At 41.2% G+C, this 24436-nt stretch overlaps 1 protein-coding gene across 3 annotated transcripts in view; it reads left to right on the plus strand.

The window, feature by feature from the left end:
* The window catches only part of LOC140479693 (KN motif and ankyrin repeat domain-containing protein 4-like), a 79998-nt gene that overhangs the window by 33042 nt on the left and 22520 nt on the right, over positions 1-24436 (plus strand). For 2 of the 3 annotated variants that reach the window (XM_072573709.1, XM_072573708.1), the window contains 2 exons: positions 17115-17205; positions 20590-22809. In XM_072573709.1, the coding sequence (XP_072429810.1) occupies positions 17172-17205; positions 20590-22809 (2254 nt within the window). In that variant the 5' untranslated portion in view covers positions 17115-17171. Of the gene's footprint in view, positions 1-15008; positions 15093-17114; positions 17206-20589; positions 22810-24436 lie in introns of those variants that run through there. The other variant, XM_072573712.1, reaches the window with a different exon arrangement.

Genomic DNA, 24436 nt, shown 5'->3' on the forward strand with positions numbered 1-24436 from the left:
CAATTTTTTTCAGCTCCTTTCTCAGCTACAGTGGGGTCCAGTACATTAGCCTCCATTAATGTAGCACCTGACCATCTCTCCAGCTAGCTCTTGCTGCCTCCAGTTTGGCAAGAGAGAGGGAAGTATGTTAATGAGGGTGGTACAATCTGTTTTCTTGGTATGGCTTTCATGTTTGAATGGAAGTTGGTCTGTTCGGGCTGTGAAACATGTAGTCACACTAACCATGGTGAGGTATATTACTATGCTCAGGAAAGATGAATGATGGAGTATAAATTCAAAATGGACACTTTTTTACTTTAAAAACATGGAGTTGAGAGATCAAGTGACCTTTTTCTTCCATGACAATATCCATAAAACCATATGTTCTGGAGCAAATCTTGGTGTCTAGACAAATCATCAAAATGCAAATGGCCTAGCAGGTTTATCTTTGAGAAGCCATTAACATACAACAGATCCTTCCTGTGCTTAATAGTTGTTCCTTTCCAAATAAAGAAACCATTTTGTAAGTACTGCCAGATGTTCTGACTTCGAATTTGAATTCCATGGATTGAGTGATTAAAAACCATATTCTATCACAATAGTATGTAATTGAGTGAAACTCTGACCTCATTGACAATGGCCTAGTCATCAGAAATCATTTGTGATGACAATGGACAAGAATGCTTACAACCATGCTCATGGTACATTTGTAAACAGCAAGAGAAAAAGACCAGTGAATGAAAAAGACCTGACCAAAGAGCAATCAATAGGCAAGGAATTAAGGTTGGCCTTTACATCTCTACTTGAGAAACAAAAGCAGGTTTTTGCTATTGGGTTTGATTGCACCACAAGAGGAGGTGAACAAAAGTAACTATGACTACAAGCAAGAGACAACAATAAATTCTTCTTCTTAAACCTCCAGCCTCTATTCCTAAGTGAACCAAAAAGGAATCACAGGCCTGCAACCTTTCAAGACTTCATTTCTGGGAAAGGCAATTATGACAAAATGTTTAAGACCTGACTGTAGACCACATTTTGCAATCTAATAGCTTCTAGAGATAATGTGCATCTCTGAGTGTCTGTGGGTGGGGTTGTCGATGTGTTGAATCTGTAGATGGTTATGGTGTTGTAGTGGTAATATCAAATTGGACTAACAGCCCAGGCTAATGCTCTGGAATCATAGGCTGCTGTTCTTTCTCTGTAACTGTAACATTATGTTCTGCTTTCTGCTTTATTAACCTGATGTACTTCCATCAAGTATGATTTGTCCAAATAGTATACAAAGCAATACCATTCACTGTATCTCAGTCAAGGGGACAATAATAAATCAAATCACATGAAGTCAAATCTAGAATATAAAGCATTTCAATAATGATGAAAACTATCAATACTTGTCATAAAACCCCATCTACTTCTCTAATGTTCTTCAGGGAAAGAAATCTCCTATCCTTACTTAGTCTGGCCCACATGTAATCCAGCCTTGTTAACCAGTCAGTTCAATGGCAATTAGGAATGGGGAAATATCCCATGAAATAAGTAAACATTTTTCTTTGTTTTTAAAACTTGAGAAAATCTTTCATTTGTCCACCTTGACACCTCCAGCACTTGGTATAAAAAAGTGTTAAAACAATTTTCCGTTAAAACGTATTTGTCTTCAGTTAGTGAAGAGGTAGAGAAAGGGGGAAGATGACTGTTATATCTCCCCTGCCTGTAACAGTATGAATGTGGCGTATGAGCCCTGATTGTTAGTAAGTGAGTGATGGGGTGTCGTAAAACTATACCAATTGAAGATATATTCACTGACCATGGCCACTTATGTCAGGAGATTGAATTCCAGCAGCACTGCATGCAGGTCCTTGTGGCTTGACTCCCAGTGTTTACCTCAACAGCTTTCTGGTCCCATTGTCTGGGGATCATGTGTCTGCAGGGCTTCCTGTCCCCGTAAGGGTCAAGACATCTCTCCTGCTTTCCACCTCCTCCACCAAAACCTTGAATCATTTTTTATCCTCTAAGTCCCATTGTCATTCTCTTCTGAAGCTCTTTGAATTGTTACAGTTGAGAATCCGATAAGGAAAATTCAACTTTGAACAGCTAGGGAATTCTGCACATGAAAAGAAAACTCTAAATACCTATCAAGCTAAGGATTCAATCACCCTTGAAATGAGTGAAGATTAGGAATCTATGTGCTCTAAACCTCCAAAATAAATTCTCTCGCACAGCTGTGTTAGTGAACTGAACAAACTATTTTCTGTTCCGTTGTAAAACCGATTATATCATAGCAAATTGTGAAGGAATAATTTAAAACCAATTATATATCGTTATGTGAAATCTAAAACCGTTTGGGAGTGTTTAGAACATGCTTGTGTATTTGTGTAAGTCAACGTTGTGGAAGTTAAGGTGAGAGAGCAAAGATTTAAAAGGACCTGAGGGGTGACTTTTCCAAGCAGAGGGTGGTATGTGAAAGGAATGGGCTGCCAGAGAAAATAGTGGAGACAGATACAGTTACAACATTAAGATTTATCTGGATGGGTGTATGAATAGGAAGGGTTAAGAGGGACATAGACCAAATGTTTACAAATGGGACTAGGTCAGATTGGGATGTCTGGTCAATGCAGACAAGTTGGACTGAAGGGTCTGTTTCTGTGCTGTATAACTCTGTGACTCTATATCAGGATGTTACATTTCACTTGTAACTTTGTGTTAATGGACTGTCAATCATTTGGAAACATTTTTCTTGTATGGGTTTACAGATGAACAAAATTATAAGTTGAAGGACAGACTGAGATTTACTGTCTGATGTCTTTAGGTACTAGACAAAGATTGTAAAATGTAACATCTAGATTGGGTGTTTCACGATCTGAGTACGAGGGCAGACATCTTCAAGGGTGACTACTGCAGCCAATGAGAGTTTACCTGCCACTTCAGAGTTAACCAGTCACATCCTTGGTGAACATAAACCTCAATAGTGAAGTCTAGCTCTGCCAAAAGCTGCTGACCAATCAGCAGCCGACATCTCGACATCTTCTATGTCATCGATCACTGTTGGAGACCCAGATGTTAGGGGATCAAAAAGTGAGTAGTTATTTTCTTCTGGGCCTTGGAGGATGGGAGCTAAGGGGAGATGTGTGCTCAGAACTTGAATACAGGGGAAAGGAGTGGACATCTCTTTGCCTTCTCCCCATGCCTGATCTCTATTAGCTATATATATTGGGGCACTATCTCCCCACAGATAACAACCAGTAAGAAGATTGGCCTGGCTTTCCCGTTGGGAAAACAACCTCTTCTCTCATCTGCCCCCAAAGATGGGTAATCAGGCTGGTGGGGAGCTGAGCCCTTAAGTGTTCTTTAATTGAGCACTCAAGGGCCTTAATTAATGGCAAGTTGAGAAGGTCATCCTGGGATTTCTCATTTAGAACTTAATTGGTGAGGTAGCAAGAAGGCAGTCAGTATTTCCCCAGGACCAACCCACTCAGTTATTGTCTTTCTCCCCACTTTCTCCTCACCATCTTCAGGGAGGAGAATATCATATCATTTGTGTGCAAGGGACTTGATCTTCAGCCCTTACTTAATGTGCACATTGTTCCACAAAATAAAAAGGTAATTTTGGTAGCACAGGAAGCGACAGTAACAATGAAGAGAAAAGCCATCAAAACAAATCTGAACTAACTCCATGTTTAAGTCCTAATCCTTGTCCAAAGCTTTGTTAATGATAGGTTTAAGATAGTTGTAGCAATCATAGATCAATTATAGTCCAGGATAATTACAGAATAAAGCTCCCTCTTCTGTCCAAATAATCCATCTTAAAATAATAGGCTCAACAGAACATCCTTCTGTTTCATTTTATCATTTCCCACAATTCCCATGAGCATCCCCATGGTTGAATGACATTACTAAATTAGGTGTAGTTTTGTGCATTGAGCCCATTCCAACTGCATTCAGTTTGTTCGCATTGGGTTACAATGGAATCATAGAATACAATCCCCACAGTGTGCAAGGAGACCATTAGGCCCAAAAAGTCTACACTGACCCTCGGAACAGCATCCCATCCATTTACCCTATCCCTGTAACTCTGCATTTCCCATGGCTAAACCACCTAGCTTGCACGTCCCTGGACACTATAGGCAATTTAGCATGGCTAGTCCACCCAACCTGCCCGTTTTGGACTGTGGGAGGAAGGGGAAGCACACAGAGAAAACCCACACAGACAGTCACTCCCACATAGACACAGGGACAACTCCACACAGACAGTCACCCAAGGGTGGAATCAAACCCACATCCCTGGCATTGTGAGGCAGCAGTGCTAACCACTGTGCCTGCCCAAATGTTGAACAGAACAAAATAAGAAAAACTAGCAAGTCCCCAGCCTGGGCTCAATTCGAACAGAGATTTCAAAGTGAGAGTAAACTTTTGAAGTTTTTGTACTGATTGCTGGGTGTCTCCTCACTTATGTAAACTGGAGTCACCGTGAAGTAAAGACTGGTTTCTAGGCCATCCATGTATATAACACTGCAAAGAAAAACCACAAAGGGAAAAATAAAGATTGCTAATGCTTTCATGAACAAGACCTTTTTTCGGGTGGGGACATATTTAGAGGATAGCTGACATTTAAGTGCTGAAAATTCACACCTTTCCATATGTATGACTGCAGGTTCCCTCAGTGAAACATTGATGAAGCACACAGTTAAATGTGTTGAATGTTTGAACTGAATTAGCTTTATTGTCACATGTACTGAAATGAGTACAGTGGAAAGTTTACAGTCGCCGCATTACATTGCCATCTAAGGTACAAAAGTACCCAGGTACAGATACTTAGGAATTCTTAGAAAACAAAAAAAAAGAAGAGGGTGGTGTGTGGATGGAATGAGCTGCCAGAGGAAGTGGTGGAGGCTGGTACAATTACAACATTTAAAAGGCATCTAGATGGGTACATGAATAAGAAGGGTTTGGAGGGATATGAGCCAAGTATGGGCAAATGGGACTAGATTAATTCAGGATACCGGATCAGCATGGATGAGTTGGACTGAAGAATTTGTTTCCGTGCTGTACAACTCTATGACTCTATAAGTAAACAGTCCAGCGTTACAGGTCATAGGAATAAATTAGAAAAATAAAAAAGTAAAATGTTCAAAATATCAGACTTTCCAACCCAGTCCATACTGACAACTAGCATTAGGGGAACCAACCACTGCCTTCTGCCACCTCCACCGGACCCACCAACATGGGCGTCAGAGTCATAGAGATCTACAGCATGGAAACAAACCCTTCGGTCCAATCCGTCCATGCCGACCAGATATCCCAACCCAATTTAGTCCCACCTGCCAGCACCCGGCCCATATCCCTCCAAACCCTTCCTATTCATATACCCATCCAAATGCCTTTTAAATGTTGCAATTGTACCAGCCTCTGCCATATCCTCTGGCAGCTCATTCCATACCCATACCACCCTCTGCGTGAAAAAGTTGCCCCATAGGTCTCTTTTATATCTTTCCCCTCTCCCCCTAAACCTATGCCCTCTAGTTCTGGACTAAGATTTTGCCCATTTACCCGATCCATGCCCCTCATAATTTTGTAAACCACTATAAGGTCATCCCTCAGCCTCCGACACTCCAGGGAAAACAGTTCCAGCCTGTTCAGCCTCTCCGCGTCACCTCACTTAAGGCGCCATTCCCCCCACCTCCCCGGGCCCACTTCACAGATGCTGCTGAACACCCCCCCCCCCCCCCTACCCCCCCACCCCCCCACCCCCACCAAGGATTGCTGACTCCGCTGCCAGGCCAAGCCACCACTGGGCCACGAGTCCTGCTTCAGCGGCAGATGGCACCTTGCTAGTGCCGCCATCTTGCAGAGTCTGCTGCCATTAGTGCCACTGTTCCGATCGCTGGTGGAGCTTTGTTGCTGCTGCCCCAAAATGTCCTTGTTGCTGCTGTCTCCTATCGCCGGGAGCAGCCGCATCCAGCACTCCGCATGCGGCCCACTCTTGCTGCTGCTGCCAACCCACCATAGAAGAGAAGAAATGAAGTAAAGGAAAATAAAACACAAGAGCAGGAGCAAAAGTAAAACAAAGGAGGAAAGCACATGGGAGCGAGTAGGCCCTGGGTAGGAGTCTGCATACAACCCTGTTACTGCACCACCATCTACTTAACAAAAAGCAGAATAGTTTCTGCAAGCCTACAAGTTGTTGTCTGATTCATTATTTTATAATAATGAGCACTGAGGTAAACTGCATTAACGTGGTTTGTACTGGTACAACAACTATTGCGTCATCAAGAATATCATATATCTGATCATGCTGCAAACATCTATCAGCTGCCTTGCTGCCTAATCAGCATGAAGTTAGCCACAAACATCCTCTAATTTAGATGGTGCTATTTTTATTTCTGTGGACCATCCATAGTTTCAAATTCTTGCATAATGCACTTTGCTCCATCTCCACTATTAAGTTTGGTGTATGTTTCAAGGAACTCAATTGTATTTTGAATTGTTTGCACTCATTACCAGTTTTAAAGCTACCTTCACATATTGTAAACTAGAGTCACAGTGAATTATGCACTGGTCTCTAGGCCACTCTGTTTAGCAATCCTGCAAAAACAAATTGAGGTTTAAATAAAAATTGCTAATGTACATGTATTTCAAATGAATCTGTTATGACACACCTCCCAGACAGATGGGACTTGAGCCCTGTCTTCAAGGCAGATACACTACCACTGTACCATACAAGTTCACTGTAAATATTCCTGTGGGAAATTTAGCATAGAATGGGAAAATGATATAGGATATTATGACGGGAAAAATGCATAAATCCACACCAGCATAAAAGCACCTCATGTTTTAATCCACCTATTCAGACAGGTTATGTCACATCTGTCATGGAAGAGACTTGAACCAGGATATTTTGACCTAGAGGCAAGGACGGTACCCTCAGTTATGTGCTATAGTTATGTGACTTCTAGCTGCAATGTAGGTGCCATTTGTGCAACTTGAAATGGCTGGATTGAGTGCTGTTGTAGTGCAGTGGTTATGTCTCTACCTCTGATTTAGGAGGCCTGACTTCAAACCCCACATGCCCCAGAGGTAATGACATAACATTTCTGAACAGGTTGATTAAAAATAACTGAAATGTGTGGATTTGCAGAGCTGTAAAAGAGCCAGCTATTGAATGAAGTCTGCAGTCTTTAATTACTAGGAGAGTTAAATTGGATGTGCATTTTCCATGCCTTGCTGTGGGATCGGTGCTTGGGCCTGAGTGACTAACAATCTATAATTACGTTAAGAATATTGTTAATAATGGACATAACTACTGTTTGCTTTTCACACTTATTGAAAATGTACAGTTCTGAGGAAAAGGATCACTAGATCCAAAAGGATAACTCTGAATTCTCTCCACAGATGCTGAGCTTTTCCAACAATTTCTATTTTTGTCTCAGACTTTCAGCATCTGCAGCATTGGCTTTTAGCAAGGAAAGCATATCCAGCATGGGAAAAGCCATGCTCTAACTGCAAGAAACTGAATCACTTTACACACAGGAGCTCAGCGAAAAGCAAACCAACAAGTCTATATAGATGGCTGCCAGAGAAATGTCAGCCGAAATTTTTTTGTTTTTTTTTCTTTTCTTTTTTTTATTCCAATGAATCACTACACCAGAAAGGCAGGCTAATGTTTTCATGTCAAAAGGTGATAAATAGCTTGACAATGACTGCAGAAGGAGCTCATCAAGTGATCAGCAGTTTTAGATAGAAACTGGCTTAGCAGCATAGTACAGTGGAAAGATCTCAGTATCTAAAGGATCTCAATAAAGTTTGAAAATAAATCTCACTATCCCATGCCAAAAATTGAGGTAATTTTGCCATGTCCTGCTAAGGCAAAGGGTATTCCTGCCTTCAGGATTGTTCCTGGTAAATGAAGGACGCTCCTGCCCTGAGAATTGTTCTTGGTTAGTGAAACTGTATGAAAGCAACATCTTGACACCTTTTGGGAATTAAAGATGGTGGCACATCCCATTTGGTATTTCCACAGGGTTGGAAGAGTATCAATACCAACAACACAAGGTAGCCAGTGATCTTCCTGGAGTGGAAGCTATTGTGGGTGTCCTGCTAGACTAAGAATGAGAAGACCCAGTAGAAGAAGCCCTCTCAGACCACAATCCAAACTTAGTTTAACTGTTAGAGAAAATGAATTAGCTAAACCTGAAACTGAGCAAAGAGAAAGATGTGACTGAAGATGCCTGAAGTCAAGTACATCAGACATGTACAACAACCATTGGATCCTGCCTTTCTAACTGAAAATTCTTCTCTGGCCCAGAGCAGCTTGCCTGAACACTGGCACTGGGCAGACAATACAGCCATCTGACTCTTGCTGTTTGCTGCAGAGAACATTGTCAATCCCATCATTATATTGTGCAGTTCTATCACTGCATTCGTCCTGACTCACCCCCACCCCTGAATGGCTTCCTGGACCACAATGCTATGGTCAGTCAGTTCAGGCAAACTGCAGCCCTTGGTCTCCTCCAAGCTAGCTGAGAAAACTTCAATACTGTAAGACAATTGCAAAGGCTGAGACTCCTAATTTTCTGCCTTCTGGGTCCTCTTGTGTGTCTCACTTGTACTTGCCTTTGATCACACCAGTATCCAGAAGTTCCCACATTCTGCAATCACAGAGAATCTCGAATATATGTTAATTAATTGGGAGAGATTAGGAGAATGTTGGAGAAATGCAGTTGTGTCCTTTAGTGTATTAGCTGACTCGCCGGTAAGATATAAGCTCTACCTTTGCGTGCAAAGTTATTGAAATCGATCTGTGATAGCCATTAAACACCTCACTTGGAACAGTGTATGCTTGTGACCACAGGACCAATGGAAAGGACGGAGTCAGGAATTGCAACACTCTGGGATTCTGGTGCTCACTGAATCTGCAGAACATCTGCCAGTTATCAACCAACACACTGCTCTGCCGAAAAGGCAAGTTTAAGACTTCTTGGCTGCATCAACACTTAAAGCCCTGGCACCCTGATTTGACTATGTCATTGTTTCTTCTGGAGATTTAAAGATCTCCTCCATTACCAAAACAATGACTAGTGCAAACAGACCACCAGCTCATTTTTTATTAAAAATTATTCATTTACAGGGTAAGGGTGCTGTTGGCTAGATCAGTATTTATTGCACATCCCTAATTGCCCAGAGGGCAGTTTAAAAATCAAACACATTGCTGTGAGTCTGGAATCACATGTAGGCTAGATCAGGTAAGGATGGCAATTTTCTTCCCAAGAGGCCATTAGTGAACCAAATGGGATTTTCCCAGTAAATTGCAGTTAGACTCTTAATTTCAGATTTTTTTTTAAAAAGTAGACTTCAAATTCCACCAATACAGGGATTGAACCTGGGTCCCTTGGATATTATCTAGCTCTCTGGATTAATAGTCTAATGATCATACCATTAGGCCAGCACCTCATCTGTAGCCAGCAAGTGCTACCAGAAGTAGCTGAAGATGAAGAAGCAGTTCAGAGACAATCTCAACATTGAGCAGTTTCAAGAGCCCAGCAGACAAGCAAACTTCCAACAATGTCTCCACCAAAATCTCCAAAGAATTTGTTTTAATGGAGTGGAGGAAATCTGGAAAGAGCTGAAGACAGCCATCTTCTCACATTGTGAAGTAACCATTGGCTAAAAGACCAGGAAACAGCAACACAGGTTCAACGAGAATGACCACTTCATCCAAGAACTCCTCAACCAGAAGAGGAAAATTCTCTGTACCTGGAAATATGGCATCACTAGCAAGGCAGAGAGAAGAACTGATCAAACAGCAAAGGCAGAATTACAAAAAAGAACAAGGAAATAAAAAACTAACGGTGGACTGAGAAAGCCAAGGTGCTTAAACTCCATCTGTCAAGCACAACACCCTGGGTTTCTTCATTACCACCAAGACAATATATGGACCAAACAGCTTGGCCTCAAACTCATGCAATGTATGGATAGAACCCTTTTGAGTGACAGAGAAATCATCAGCCTCCAATGGAGAAAATGCATCAAAGAACTCCCAAAATCCAGTACAATCATCAATGAGAACATGTTCGACAAAATTTCTCAATTCTCCATCAAAGATGATCTTGGACTCCCACCTGGTGTGGCAGATGCTGAAGCCTCCATTAGGGACATGACAAATGGAAAAGTTGTAGGAGTTCCAGTAGAGATTTGTGGGATCAGAGCTGGCACCTGCCATCTCCATCATCAACAGTTCCAGAATATCTGGGACAAAGAAGAAATTCTTAGAGATCTCAGGGATGCTGCTATCACCATCATCTTCATGAAAGGAGCCAAAATGGACTGTGGAAACTACTGAGAATCTCCCTAAACTTCATTGTGGGGAAGATCATTGCCCGGATCTTGCTGGAAATCTTTCCTGACAGTCAGTCTGGCTTCCAACTAAACTGTGGAACTTTTAGACATGATTTTAGACATGATCTCCACTGCTCAGCAACTCCAAGAGAAATGCCAGGGGAAACATCAATTTCTCCACAAAGGCTTCATCGAGCTGACCAAGGCTTTTTACTCAGTCAATCAGAAAGTGCTATAGAAGATCCTGTCAAAGGCTGGCATTCCAGTGAAAACATCAACTTCCATTGCCTTCTCCACAACAAGATGTCAGCAATGGTCTTCTCCAAGAGTAATATGACAGACACCTTTGATGTCAAGACAGGGATCAAGCAGGAAAATGTTATTGCATCCCACACCCTCCCCCACTACCTGTTCGCCATGTTCACCATCACCATTCTTCATCTTGTGAAGAACAAGTTTCCCGGTGGTAGATAAAAACCTTTCAATCTCAATGAATTGAAATCGAAGAGGAAACCTACACTGGTGGAACTTCAGCATGCAGATCACATTGTCATCTCTGCTCTGTCAGAAGAGAATCTTCAAGCCTCACTTAATATCAATGTGGAAACATATTGAAGATTTGGTCTCAGTTTCAATGTGAAGAAGACTCAAATCCTTTATCAACCCATCCTAGGTCAAGTTCCAGTTCATCCTCCATTCAGATCAATGGAGAAATCCTCCCAAAAGTGGACATTTTCCCTGTTTGATGAGGTACCTCATCTAAGGCTGACATCCATACAAATATTCAACATCGCATCCAATCTGCATACATCAGCTTCAGACAACTAGGCATAGGAGTTATTGACAATCATGACATGTGTGCTGATACCAAGATCCTTGTGATAAACAATCACCCTTTCAACTCTTCTATATGGCTCCAAAACCTGTTCTAGGTAGATGTCACCTGAAGAACCTGTCATCAATGCTTTTTGAGCTAGATTCTCTGCATCAGCTGGGAGGATAGTGTACTACCATCAACATCCTTGAAGCAGCTAACAGCACTAACCATGATCATCTGAAACCAACTCTGCTGGACTGGCCAAATGTTTAGGAAGCCTGAGGTTTGACTGACAAATTAAATCTCCTTCACCCAGCTCATGGAAGGAGCGTGAACAAGAGGAGGATAAAGGAAGTTTTTCAAATACTCCTTGAAGACTTCCTTCCAGAGCTGTCAAAGCCATGGGAGACCCTGATTCAATGTGGAGGAAACTCCTGCATAAAGAGATACAATTCTTTTGAGAACATCCTTTGGGATGAGGAAGTATGCAAAAGGAGCTGGAGACAGGAATGCCAACAGTCTCAAAACCAAGGATCACTTTGCCAAAGGTGTGGTGGGAGATATAGCACTAGGATCAGGTTCATCAGCCATACAAGGAGCCACAGCACACATAGTCAGTGACACTGGAGTATCCTAGGGCAACATCATAATTGTTAACAAGTGATTGCCAATGACGGTGATGACATCTGTACCCAAAGGTACTTCAATCATTCTGTGACAACCATTAAACGCAACACTTGGAACAGTGCAAGCTCATGAGCACAAGACCAATGGTTACTCATGGAGTTGGTTAACAGTTAGTAGGTTTAGTACTGTCAATAACACAAACAATGTGTTGTTACAGAGTCACTGCTCTATGTCCCTGACCAAGAGGTTAGTCCTTTGATCAAAGGCACTGCTAGTCAACATGGTATTTAAGTTTAGTTAATTATTTGTTTCCAGTGACAGGTTTGACAAAAAACAGTCACAGTTCAAATTATTTTCTTCCCTCAATGTTTCTGAGCCTCTGATAGGAACCTTTTTTTGGACAGCAGACCCAAGCAGCCTTTCTTCATTTGTGAATCTTAAAAAAAATGAATGATCCCAGATGATTTAACCATGGGGGCCTCCCAGCTCTTACTTCAAATGAGGTCAGTACGTGCACTTTACAGTGTGGGTCAACAGATAGTGATCCAAGTGAAAAAGAGACAGCAGAGCAAGAGATATTGAAGAACCAAGGGGCATGAATGATCCATCATTTCATATTTTTATGACTGAGGTTAATAGGTTTTTTTGGTTTCTCAGATAATTAAGGGATAGGGAGAGGGCAGAACGTTGGAGCTGAGGCAGAAGGCCAGCCATGGTTAGATTATGGTCCTAATTCTTTTGGAGTGTGATGTTTAAAAAATGTAATATTTATATGTAAGTAGGCATGGAAATAAACATAGTCTTATTTAAGTTGGTTTGCAATTTTTTTTTCCCTGGACCCATAACTCCCACTGTCAATTGAGCTAAAATCCAGAGTATAGGATATCACCAAAATACCAGGAGAGGAGATGAGATGAATCAAACATAAGACATTGAGTCTGTAAATTGGGGATGAAACCAAGACTGATGACACTTTAAAAAAAAGGACAGTTTTGAGTTCCTCGGAAAAGAATACATCTGAGTAGGAGATGGTACAATCATGTTACTCTCAATACAACAAGGAAGGAACAAGGAGGAAGTGTGCAAAATTGAGAGAAACAATGAGCATAAGTTTTATCAATAAAATAGACTGACATACAAAACACCACCCACAGTAAGTCTGTTGTAGTTTCCTGCATTTTCATATATATCTGAAATGAATGAGCCCTTGCTGCTGGAGTAGAGGCCGCAAGGCCTCAAATGTCCACCAGATGGCGCTTCCACACTTGACCACTAGCTTCTGACCAATCAGAGATTCCACAGAGGCCAGGTGACCTGCCCATTCCATATTGACTACTTAAGAGGTTTTGCCCACCTAGCTGCCATTTTAAGGCTGGCAAGTTCAGGGAGGGGTCCAAAGTCCAGAAGGTAGGCCTGCTCTACACCCCTTGCAGCAAAGAGGGTGCTGGGATACTTCCCTTGTGGCCCCCTTTCTTGATTTAAATATCCACTTACCAAGGCTCACCCACCACCCCCCCCCCCCAACTGCTTGCTTGGATACTCCCTCCCCTGAAGGCCTTTTGCCCAACCCCAAAGATCTGCCCTCATGCCCCACTGTTCTGTTCTGAGCATGGGCCTCCTGGAGTTAACTTTGCCCTGGGTTCCCAGTATGTGAGTCCAGGGAGTGTAGTTCCACCTGTGGCCCATGCTCCCTGTGGAGGTCAGGCAGCAGATTTGAGGTGAGACTTCCTCTTGAAAGTGTGCTGCAGGTCCTCCCTCTAATGGCTACATCTATGTTTTTGCTGGTGAGCCAGAAGCCCCATCATACAAAAGATCTTGTGAATTATTTCTGTTGTAGTTTCCGGAGACATAATCCCTACCATTCACATGGTGCATGCAACATTAAAACAGTCATTTTCTTCAGTGAGTTTTGCCTTTGAACCTTTAGCCATGCCAAACTGCCACAAGGTACATAGGAAATATTAACACTAGAGTGAAGAAACTTCCCAGCCACTGAACAATGTGGGTATTAGCAGGGAAGTTGGGAAAATAGGGGTAGTATTGGCAGTAAGGAGATTCCCAATGTCAGGAGCAAAACATTCAATTAGCAAGTTTACAATGGGGATGAAAATGGTTGTCACCAGCATTCATTACCCATCCTTAATTACCCAGAAGGCATTGAGACTCCACCACATTGTGGGTCTAGAGTCACATGTACGCCAGACCAGGTAAAGGTGGTAGTTTCCTTCCCTTAAGGGTATCACTGAATCAGATGGGTTTTTCAATATTTGACAATAGTTTCAAAGTCACCACTAGACTTTTTTAATGCCAAGTTTTTACTGAACTCAAATCCCACTATCTGTTATAAAGGGGATTTGAACCCAAGTCCCCAGAATAATATCTGGGTCTCCAAATTACAAGGTCTAGTAATAATACCACTAGGCCATCACATCCCAATTAACCAGCCTTCATGCTGCAGGACCAACCACAACAGCTCCCCAGTCATTGTTCCCATTCCTCCTGCCTTGATTGCTCCACCAATCATAGATTCTGTTACTCATGGAACAGCCAGGACATAAGATAGGGAAGCTGTGATTGGAGGGGCTGCAAGGAGAAAAAGTTGCTGATTGGAGGAACATAAACTCACAGACACTGTCTCTCCTGTATACGGGGGCAACGTTTCTGCCATTGGTCGTGCATGTGATTTATATTTTGCAGACACTTTAAGGTCTTTCTGGGACAAATATTCCCACAGTCCCTTTGTGTTTCAAGCACTTCTTTGAATATTTAGGAAATGGATTTTGTTGTCATCACACACCAAAGCTGCTCAACAAATCCAAAGCAAGCTTTATTGTGTTTTAGGGCATTAACTATTTAGAAATATATAGTGCTTTGTGCAAATTTCAATGTACAGTACCTATATTCAGGCAGAACACATTGGGAGGAAGGGATTTCATTTGATGTTTTGCAAAACATGTCTTTATTTAGTCATAGAATCGTAGTCATAGGTGTCTGCATGTAATGATGCTGCTCTTTTAATAAGGTTATGTTGTCCTTAGGTTTTGTTTTTCCCAGAGCGGTTGTAAAAGCAGTGATTCCAAAAAGTCTGGCTTGGATAGGCATTAGGGCCAATTTGATTATAGCTAAGAGATACTGCCTCAGGCAAAGCTTTCAAGTTTAAAAAAAAACACTTGCACAATGAAAAGGGAGTGGCCAGTTCTCCCAGCTCAATTTTTCTCTGATTTGGTTTGTTTTTTTTTTAGCAATCTGGCTGTTCAGAGCTGCTGGACAGTTGTTAGCTTCAAATCCAAAAAAAGCTACATGGACAAGGGTGTTTCATGCTGCCAGCTCTCTCTGTCCTGTAAGACCCTGTATTTGATTTTACCTTCTTTATCAAGGGTTGTTTATGGGATTGTTGTAAATTGGTATAGTCTGTTGGACTTTCGGATTAGTTAAGTTAATCTATATCATTGTGTTTCATTCAGTAATCTTGTCAATAAATTCTGTTTTTTTTTAAAAAAACAGTGGTTGGGCCAGCTGTATCACTGCTGGAATATCCACTCTACACCTGCTCAAAGCAACGAGAAAAGTTAGGGTCCAGGTCACTTTCTTGAAATGTTTTGAGGGGAGGTCTGGCCTGGTCCATAACATACAGCACAGAGAAGGCTCTTCAGTCACTCAAGTCGGTGCCAATCAAAAACAACCACTACTCTTCTCCCATTTTCCAGCACTTGTCCAATAGCCTTTATTGTCCTGTCATTACAAGGGCACAACTAAGTATGTCTTAAATATTATGAGGGTTTCTGCCTCTACTATCCTTACAGGCAGGGAGTACCTGATTCCCTCCACCCTCTGGATGAAGAAGCTTTTCTTCATATCCCCTCTAAACCTTTTGCCCCTTACCTTAAATCGAAATCTCCTGGTTATTGATCCCTCTTCCAACTAGGAAATATCTTCCTATTTACCCTGTCAATGGCCCTGTTGGTTTTATACATCTCAGTCATGCCCCCTCTCAATCTCCTCTGCTGTAAGGAAAGCAACTCAAGTCTGTCCAATCTCTCTTCATAACTAAAACTCTCCAACCCAGGCAGCATCCTGGTAAATCTCCCCTGCACCCTGTCCATTGCTGTCACATCCCTCCAATAATGTGGATTCCTGAACTATACACAACACTGTAGCTGTGGCCTAAGCAACATTTATACAGTTTCAGTATAACCTGCTTGATTTTAAAATCTACGTCTCAACTAATAAAGACAAATAACCCACATGTCTTCATAACCACATTATCTACCTGTCCTGATACCTTAAGAGACTAGTGGGCATGCACACCAAGGTCCCTCTGATCCTCAGACTGTTACAGAGTCCTCCTTTCATCATATATTCCCTAGCCTTGTTTGACCTGCCCAAGTGTATAATCTCACACTTATCCAGATTGAATTCTATTTGCCATTAATCAGCCTGTCTGACCAGTCTGTCTATATCCTCATGTAATCGAAGGTCACCCTCCTCACTATTTACCACCCCATCAATTTTCGTATCGTCCATGAACTTACTGATCAACCCTCTAAAACCCTATATATGCCACAAACAGCAAAGGCCCCAAGCACTGATCCCTGTGGAACTCCACTGGACACAGGCTTCCAGTTGCAAAACACCCCTCGATATCACCCTCCGCTTCCTGACACTCTGCCAATTCTGGATCCAATTAGCCCAGTTTCCTTGGAGTTTGTGTGTTTTTACCCTCGCTATCACTCTCCCACGCAAGACCTTATCACAAACCTTGCTTGAGTCCAAGTGGACTACGTCAAATGCATGTCCTCATCTGCACACCTGGTCACCTCTTTAAAAAATTCAATCAAATTGTCAAATGTGACCATTAATAAAACCAAGCTGGCTGTGATTAATCCATGCCTTTCTGAGTGCAGGTTAATGTTATCCCTCAGCATTGCATCCAATAGTTTCCCCATCACTGACTTTCACCTTAACTTCTGGTTTTGGCTACCCACAGGCAATTACATCATACATTGTTATTTCCATACTTTGTTGAAATTGGAACTCTGAATAGAAACATGACCAAGTGATTTGCTCATGTCAATTTTTTTTTTACATTGGCATAGATGTTTTTGAAAAGAAATCTATTGTAATTTTGTCAATAAATCTCAAGTTTCTGATTTTGTGTACTAACTGCTTCATCAGTTTAGCTACCAATGGACTTTGTACCTCAAGGCCCAGTGCAGTATCAGGTAGTAGCAAATTGCAACATGTGCAGTGAATCAGTAACATGTACTGTTACTGATGGTACACAAAATATTGAGCAATGTTTGCTTAAGCTAAACATGTAAAATTTAAGAATTTAATGTTATTTTTCCATTTCCGTTTGCAGCTCAGTCAGTTTGATTTATCGCTTTATCGTGGTTTGGTTTACTAACAAAGGAATAGAATGTCACAGATACTTCAATCCACACTTCATCCAGGTAGGAATATTACTTCTTAATGAAATTGGTTTCAAGGGCATTGCCCTCTGAGTGGGTAACTGCACCTGTAGTGTTGTACAGACTTGGGGGTGGGAAACATGGCTTGGATCTTTTATTTTGGTACCAACTTCTTTCTTTTCCTTCTCATCTCCTGATGCAGTTGATTGGCGAGGAACTATGAATGTCAATACTCTTTCATAAATCCAAACAGAGTGAATGTGAACTTTTGGAGCTACATTTAGATCTTACACTCTCCGGGTACTAATCTGGTTTCCATCATTAGTTAGCATTAAGGAACAGAAATCCTCTGAATTTTGTCTCCTCTCTCCCACCTGCCCACCCTAACCCAGTGATACTGAGCACTGCTATCGTCCAGTCAGATTTGGTAGCTCGACACAGGCAGATGTGGGACGTTGATATGTTTAGATCCTAGAAAGTGGTAGACGATTAGGCAACTTATGATACTCTCTTTAAATCGCTCAGAATACCAGGTACTATGGGTGTAAGCTTGTCAGTTAACTTGGACTGAGAGTGCAGATGCACAACACAGAAATTCAACTTTAACTAATGTCTGAATAGTAACTGATCTGAGGGAATGGGTAGTAGCACAATGCTTTGCAGAAACAGTGCATGCTAGATTGATTAATTTCTTCAAAAATGAAATGACTGATCGACTGAAGAAAGAGTTTGTGTTGAGATTGTCTCAATTACAGAACAATTATAGCGCAGGAGGTTATTCAGTTCATTCCTGTGTCGGCTCTCTGAGCATTTTAACTTCAGTCTTTTCCCTGTAATTTTGCACCTTGTTTCAATATAAGTCACTAAATTGCCCTCTTGAATGCTTCAATTAAACCTGCCTGTATCACACTTCCTGGCAGTACAGTCCAGCTCTAACTACCCTTCGTGTGGGGAAGCTTTCTCCTCACCTCACAGTTGCTTCTTGTGCAGAGCACTTTGAAACTGTGCCTTCTGGTTCTCAGTCATTTGCAAGTGGGAATAGTTTATCCTGATCCACTCTGTCCAGATACCTGGTGATTTTGAAAACTTCTCACCTACTTCTAAGGAAAACAGTCCCAACTTTTCCAATCCTCCCTCATGTCTGAAGTGTCTCATTTCTGGAATTATTTTTCTAATAAATCTCTACTCTTCTGTTAAACCTCTTCTGCACTTCTTCTGTGTTCATATCCTTCCTAAAGTGTGGTGCCCAGCACTGTAAACAATAAACCAGCTGGGGTCTAACCAGTGTCCTATAGAGGTCCAGCCTAACCTTCCTGGTTTTATTCTCCGCTCCTATTTACAAAACCTAGAATACTATATGTTTTACTGATAATTCTTTCCAATTTTCCTCCCACCTTTTAAGGTTTCATGAACGTATCCACCAAGGTTTCTCTGCTCCTATAGGATAATTCCTCCTATTTTATACTATCTTTCCATCTTCTTCACACAAAAGAGCATCACCTCACACTTCTCCACATTGAATTTCATCTGCCACCTGTCCACTCACTCAACTGATCCATCAATGTTTTTTTTTTAAATTCTACACTATCTTCCTCACAGTTTACCATTCTCCCAAATTTTCTGTCATTATCCCCTTCAAACCAGAATCCAGGTCATTAATGTGTAGGAAAAGTAAGGGCCCCAATACTGACCCATGAGGAACTACATCACCAACCTCTTTCAGTCCAAAAAATATCCATTAATCATTACTCTCTATTTCCCACCTCTCAGCCAATTTTGTATCCTCTTTGCTTTTTTATCCTTTTTATTCTGTGACCTATAATTTTCCTCAAAAATCTGTTGTATGTGACTGTATTGAATATCTTTCACTAATCTATGTACCCCATAATCAACAGCCTACCCTTCATCAATTCTATGTTGCCTCTTCAAAAAACACCTCAACTCATTAAGATATAATTTCCCTCAACAAATCCATGCTGACTCTACCAAATTGATCCAAATTTTTTCCATGTGACCATTAATCCTATCCCAAATAATTGTTTCTAGAAGTTTCCCCATCACTGAAGTTAAATTGACTGGGTTGTAATTTCTGGGCCTGTCTACTTTACCTTTTTAGAACAAGGGAGTAATGTCTACCATTCTCCAGGCCTTTGGCACCAACCTAAAACCCAGAGAAGCTTGAAAGATAATTGCCAGTGTCCCTGCAATTTCCACTTGCACTGTAACTGAGGGTATATTTCATCTGATTTGCATGCCTTCTCAACAGCTTATCCAATACCATCTCCTGATTAATTTTAAAATATTTCCTAATCCACCTGCTCTGAGATGTTATTAGACAGCTCTGGAGAATTTCCTCCTCTATCAATGTCATGGTGTCAATACCTGCCTCACAGGCAAAGGCAGATGTGTAGTAATAACTTAACAACTCACTCATGCCTCTTGCCTCTAAGTGTAAGTATTGTTTTTGGTCCCCATTATCCTTGCTCTTTTTATCACCTTTTTCACTATTAGTGTTAATATAGAAGACTTTAGGAATTCCTTTTACGTTGGGCTTTTTGCAAGATCTATCTCTGATTTTTGCTATTACAACTCCCTTCTGTACCTTCTCTACTGAGCTTGGTTCTCATCTGTATTCACTGCCTGACACCAGCCATCAACACACTTTTTGTTCAGCCATAAGTTCAGTGGTAGAAGGACAGGTCCCTGGAGAAACAGCATAAATATAACTCTACACCATTATTGTGCAGAGCTGATAGAACCACAACAGAAGTTTAGGTTCTGGTATGTCTAAGCAGGACCTAGGCTGAGATAATTTAGACACATAAGGTACAGTTGTAAGATAGGGCAGATTGATAGAGATGTTTCAATGTACTTTTTGGATTTTGTTCATTCCATGATTTATATTCCTGGATGTACATGCTCTCTGCACTGAGTTAATAGTTGACATTGATGAGGGAAAGCAATGTAACTCCTGCAGTTTTCTGTTCCTGATTGCTTTCTGATGATCCAAACCTGAAGTAATTACACATGATTGGGGTCAATTTCCCTCCCTTGCTTTGAATGACTGACCTACACCTTGAGCTTTTGGGGAACCTAACAATCCAAAACAGTGACAATTTGGAGAAATTTGAATGCAAATTTTAATCTAATGTCAGCTCTCAATAAAGGCAATTATGTATTTTTGAAGTTATTTGAATCTTGTAAATTAAATAGAAGTATTAATAAATATTAACTCGTGTGATTCACTTTATTGGACTTCTAAAAACAGCAAATGGTTTCAAAGGAGGATACAAATTGTTACATCTGTGTCAGCATCATATAACAGATCTTTGATTAGGATTATATAATTAATGAGCTGGATTTACATGGATGCTTTGTGAAATGCAAATCTTATTATTTAATAGTAATTTTCTTAATGTTTTGAAGCCAACATCAAGTTGTCTGGCATGTGCACCAGTGCAGACAGAAAGAATGAATCCCCATATTCCGTGGAAACTCCTTATGGTTTCCACCTGGATCTAGACTTTCTGAAGTATGTGGATGACATAGAGAAAGGAAATACCATCAGGAAAGTTAAAATACACAAGAAAGCCAAGCAACAAAAATGCAACACATTGCCAAGAAATTTCAGCATGCCTGTTACACAGCTCCCCTCGGCTGAATCTCATCCCTGCAGAAATCAGAGGGAGAAGTGGTTGGCACCTCCTTCCTGGGAACATGCTAATGGATATAAAGTGACTGGCATTCAAAATGTATTCATACGTTCCCCGTGTAACGTCGACCCAGTATTATCAGAATGCAACAAGCACGATTACAGATCTGTAAAGACAATATCTGACACTAGGGCACGATCGAAAGGGAATGAGAAATTTCCAAGTTGGGGGAGACCTCCTTTTCTTCGGGCAGCCAGCGTGCCCACTGATTTCAAGGAACTGAGTTTGGAAGAACAGCAAGGAAGCCGTTCCTCATTCCAGCAGAAATTAAAGTGCCTGGATAGTGATGTCCTCAGTACGTCGGCTGACGTAGCTGTCCAGGAGAACTCCACCACTGCTGACGCAACATCACAGTCGAAGCTGACACCAACACAGCGCTCTCAGATACAAGAACAATTTAGGATTTCCCAAGATAAATCCAAAAAGGTGGAGGAGCAAGTAAAAAACATTTCTGAACTTAAAAAACAGATATTTATGTTGCAGGAAAAGAATAAACAGCTTCATATTCAAATAAAAAATCAACAAAGCACTGTGCGGAATACAAGTTATAAGTTACAAGAAAAAGCCAATGGTAATATCAACAAAACGGAGTGTATCAATAAAGGAAGTCAAGGCCATTCAGCAATAACAACAATTGGCTCCGAAGGGCAAGTGTTATGTTTAAGTAAAAGTCCATCCTCTGAATTATTGATGCCAAATGCCAGTTTGAAACATGAAAGAATTTCTGACCTGGATTATCGAAATAAATTCGCTTCAACTTTTGCAGTAAGTGAAAACAAGAGCTTTGATCCTATTCCTCACAATGAATTATTTCAGACCTCGTCTGCCGTAGGAGGTGATGAGCACAGAATGAAGGATGTGGGCATTCAGGTTACTGAAGTGGAGGTGGGCTTGGCACGAGGGGCACACACTAGCCCAAAGAAACTTGCCATTAATGAACTAAGAACCACTGTCTCCACACTGGGGAAGCAGTTTGAAGGCGGAACTCCTGAAGGAAAGTCTGACTCCCAAGGTGCAACACTTGATGACATCAGGGTTAGCCTCTACCCAAAGACACCACAAGGAGACCAGGCTATGCATTTGGAAAAGCAAGATGAACAACAAGACCAGTCCGAATCCGATATGACAAGTAATCAACAAAGCAACGTTGAGGCTCCTGAACCAAAGCCAAGTGAAGCAAAGGGAAAATACATGGACAGACTTGACCTCGGCCCATTCACTCGGTCAGTGGGCTGTGGAGACTGTACTGTGAACGTAACAATCACAACATTAAAAGAGACACAAACTCTTGGAGTCAACACAGACTCTATCAGTGTCCATGATGCAAATATTATGGCAACAGTTGAAACAAGTGACAAAGCAACAGATGTTACAATCAGGATGTGCAGCAAAGCTGTCGAGACTGAGCATGCACAATCATTGCACTGCAGTCATGATATAATTAGTGTGTCTCACAGAGGGAACAAAGAAGTAAAACAGACTGGAGTTGGAGGCGACAAGATAACGAGCAATTCTGACAATCTAAGCAGCAAGCACGGCAGGTCTATTAATAACAGCCATGATACGATTGAGAGTGATAAAGAACATTTGACTATCGCAGGCAGCCAATGCAGTGAATGTGAGAAAGAATTCAATTGTCAACATTCAGATTCCCAGGATGTGACTTTGGGTACATTCATGCAACCTAAATCCGAGTTAATTTCAACAAATCCTGAAACAGAACAGTGTATTAAAAAAATTGAGGAACTTTTGTGCAAACAGCAATCTTTTTTGGAGCAGAATTATCCTGAGTTGGCAGTGAACTTTAAGAAACTTTGTTCCAGTATTGAGTCTCTCAGCAGTCAACTAATGAACTCTCTTCAATCATTGCCCTCAACAAATGCTGTACTTAACCAATCAGGAGGGAGCTCTCAGAGAAGGGAATGTGAAGCAAGTGAGTTCCCTTTATATATAATGGTATATTTAATATTCAGATATTCTTCAGAGGCAACTGTGTAAGAAAACGATTCTTTGTTATTCCTATTCACTGTCTTTCTTTCTTTAAGGTGATCTAGGTCCATGGGGATACCTGCTGAAGTAATCCCATAAGTCAACTGCTTATATTTAACATGTTTGGCCAGCTGCTGAAGGTTACTGGGTTATTTGGCCAGGAGAAGGATTGGAGTTGAGCCTGATCCTCATTATGTATGCCACTCGCAGATGTTTTTAGCAAAAATTCCTGCTTACCAATCACTGCTGGGGTTTATATGGCTCTCATAGCTCAGGGAAGCTGAGAGTAATTGCCCAACCCTAACATCTCAGCATTATTTGTTAAATCAGCATCCAGAATGAAAGGTGGCAGAAAACAAAACAGCCAAGAATTGTTGCAAAAGTCTGAGTGAGTGAAGTACTGTCAATCAAGTAAAATAAAAAACAAAATTGTCTGAAAAGGCAATTAACTAATAGCGGGGAAGATTCAAAAATTAAAAGACTCGCATGTTATTTGGTTGGGTGTGTGCACATCGTTAAATAAGCTCATTGTTAGATATATTTATCGTAGAATCCTTACAGTGTGAAAAGTGGCCACTTGGCCCATTAAATCAGCACTGATGGTCTGAAGAGCATCCACCCAGACCCAGCCCCAACCCTCCCTGTAGCTCCACATTTATCACGGTTCATCAACCCAACCGACAGAGCCCTGGGCACTATGGGGCAATTTGGCATGGCCAATCCACCTAACCTGCACATCTTTAATCTGTGGGAGGAAACCCATGTTGACCCAAGGACCCATGTACAAGCTCCACACACACAGTTGCCCAAGACTAGAATCGAATCCAGGTCCCTGTGAGGCAGCAGTATTAACCACTGAGCCACCATGCCAGCCCCTTGTTTACTTTTGCAGCTGCACTAAAGATTTCTCAGTTTTGTTTGATTTGCACCTTTATCAGTGACTCAACAGTCTGTAAAAGAAAGATGAATTTAGCCTTTAAAGTCAATCAAGTTTAATCTGAGGTCGGGGATCACAATTGTGAGGATCCCAGGAAAAATACATTTCTTTCTACACTTTCTTTTTCTGTGCTGGTGCGATTTTCATAAGCCTTAACACAAAGTAAACCTCTTTGGAGGGTTTGTGACCGTTGGGGGAAGTTTATTAAAGATTCTAGAACATTCTGAAAGGTAAGTTTGAAATATTTTGACACTTTCAAATGAGACAATCAGCTACTTTATTATAAAGGAGATGTGTTTTTGATCCAGTATTTAATTGCAAGAATATACTGTGCAAAGGTAATTTGATTTTTACATATAATTGTTGTTATGCATGCTAATAGTTTCCCAGTTGTCAAATGCATTAAGACAGAACAAAATAAGCCCTTACAGCCTCTTCAGTTATGTTTTGTGCTTTGATTTAAATTAATTGGTGACAGCAGTTTTTTAAAAATTGGCTGTTTTAAAAAAAAGTCCCGCTCATTGACTGACACTGTGTTAAGTAAGTGGGCGAAAAGTTGGCAAATGGAGTAATATGTGGGAAAATGTGAAGTTGTTCATTTTGGAAAGGAGAAAAAAGAACAGAATATTATTTA

This window comes from Chiloscyllium punctatum, chromosome 7 (assembly GCF_047496795.1).
Source record: "Chiloscyllium punctatum isolate Juve2018m chromosome 7, sChiPun1.3, whole genome shotgun sequence".
NCBI classification, from domain to species: domain Eukaryota; kingdom Metazoa; phylum Chordata; class Chondrichthyes; order Orectolobiformes; family Hemiscylliidae; genus Chiloscyllium; species Chiloscyllium punctatum.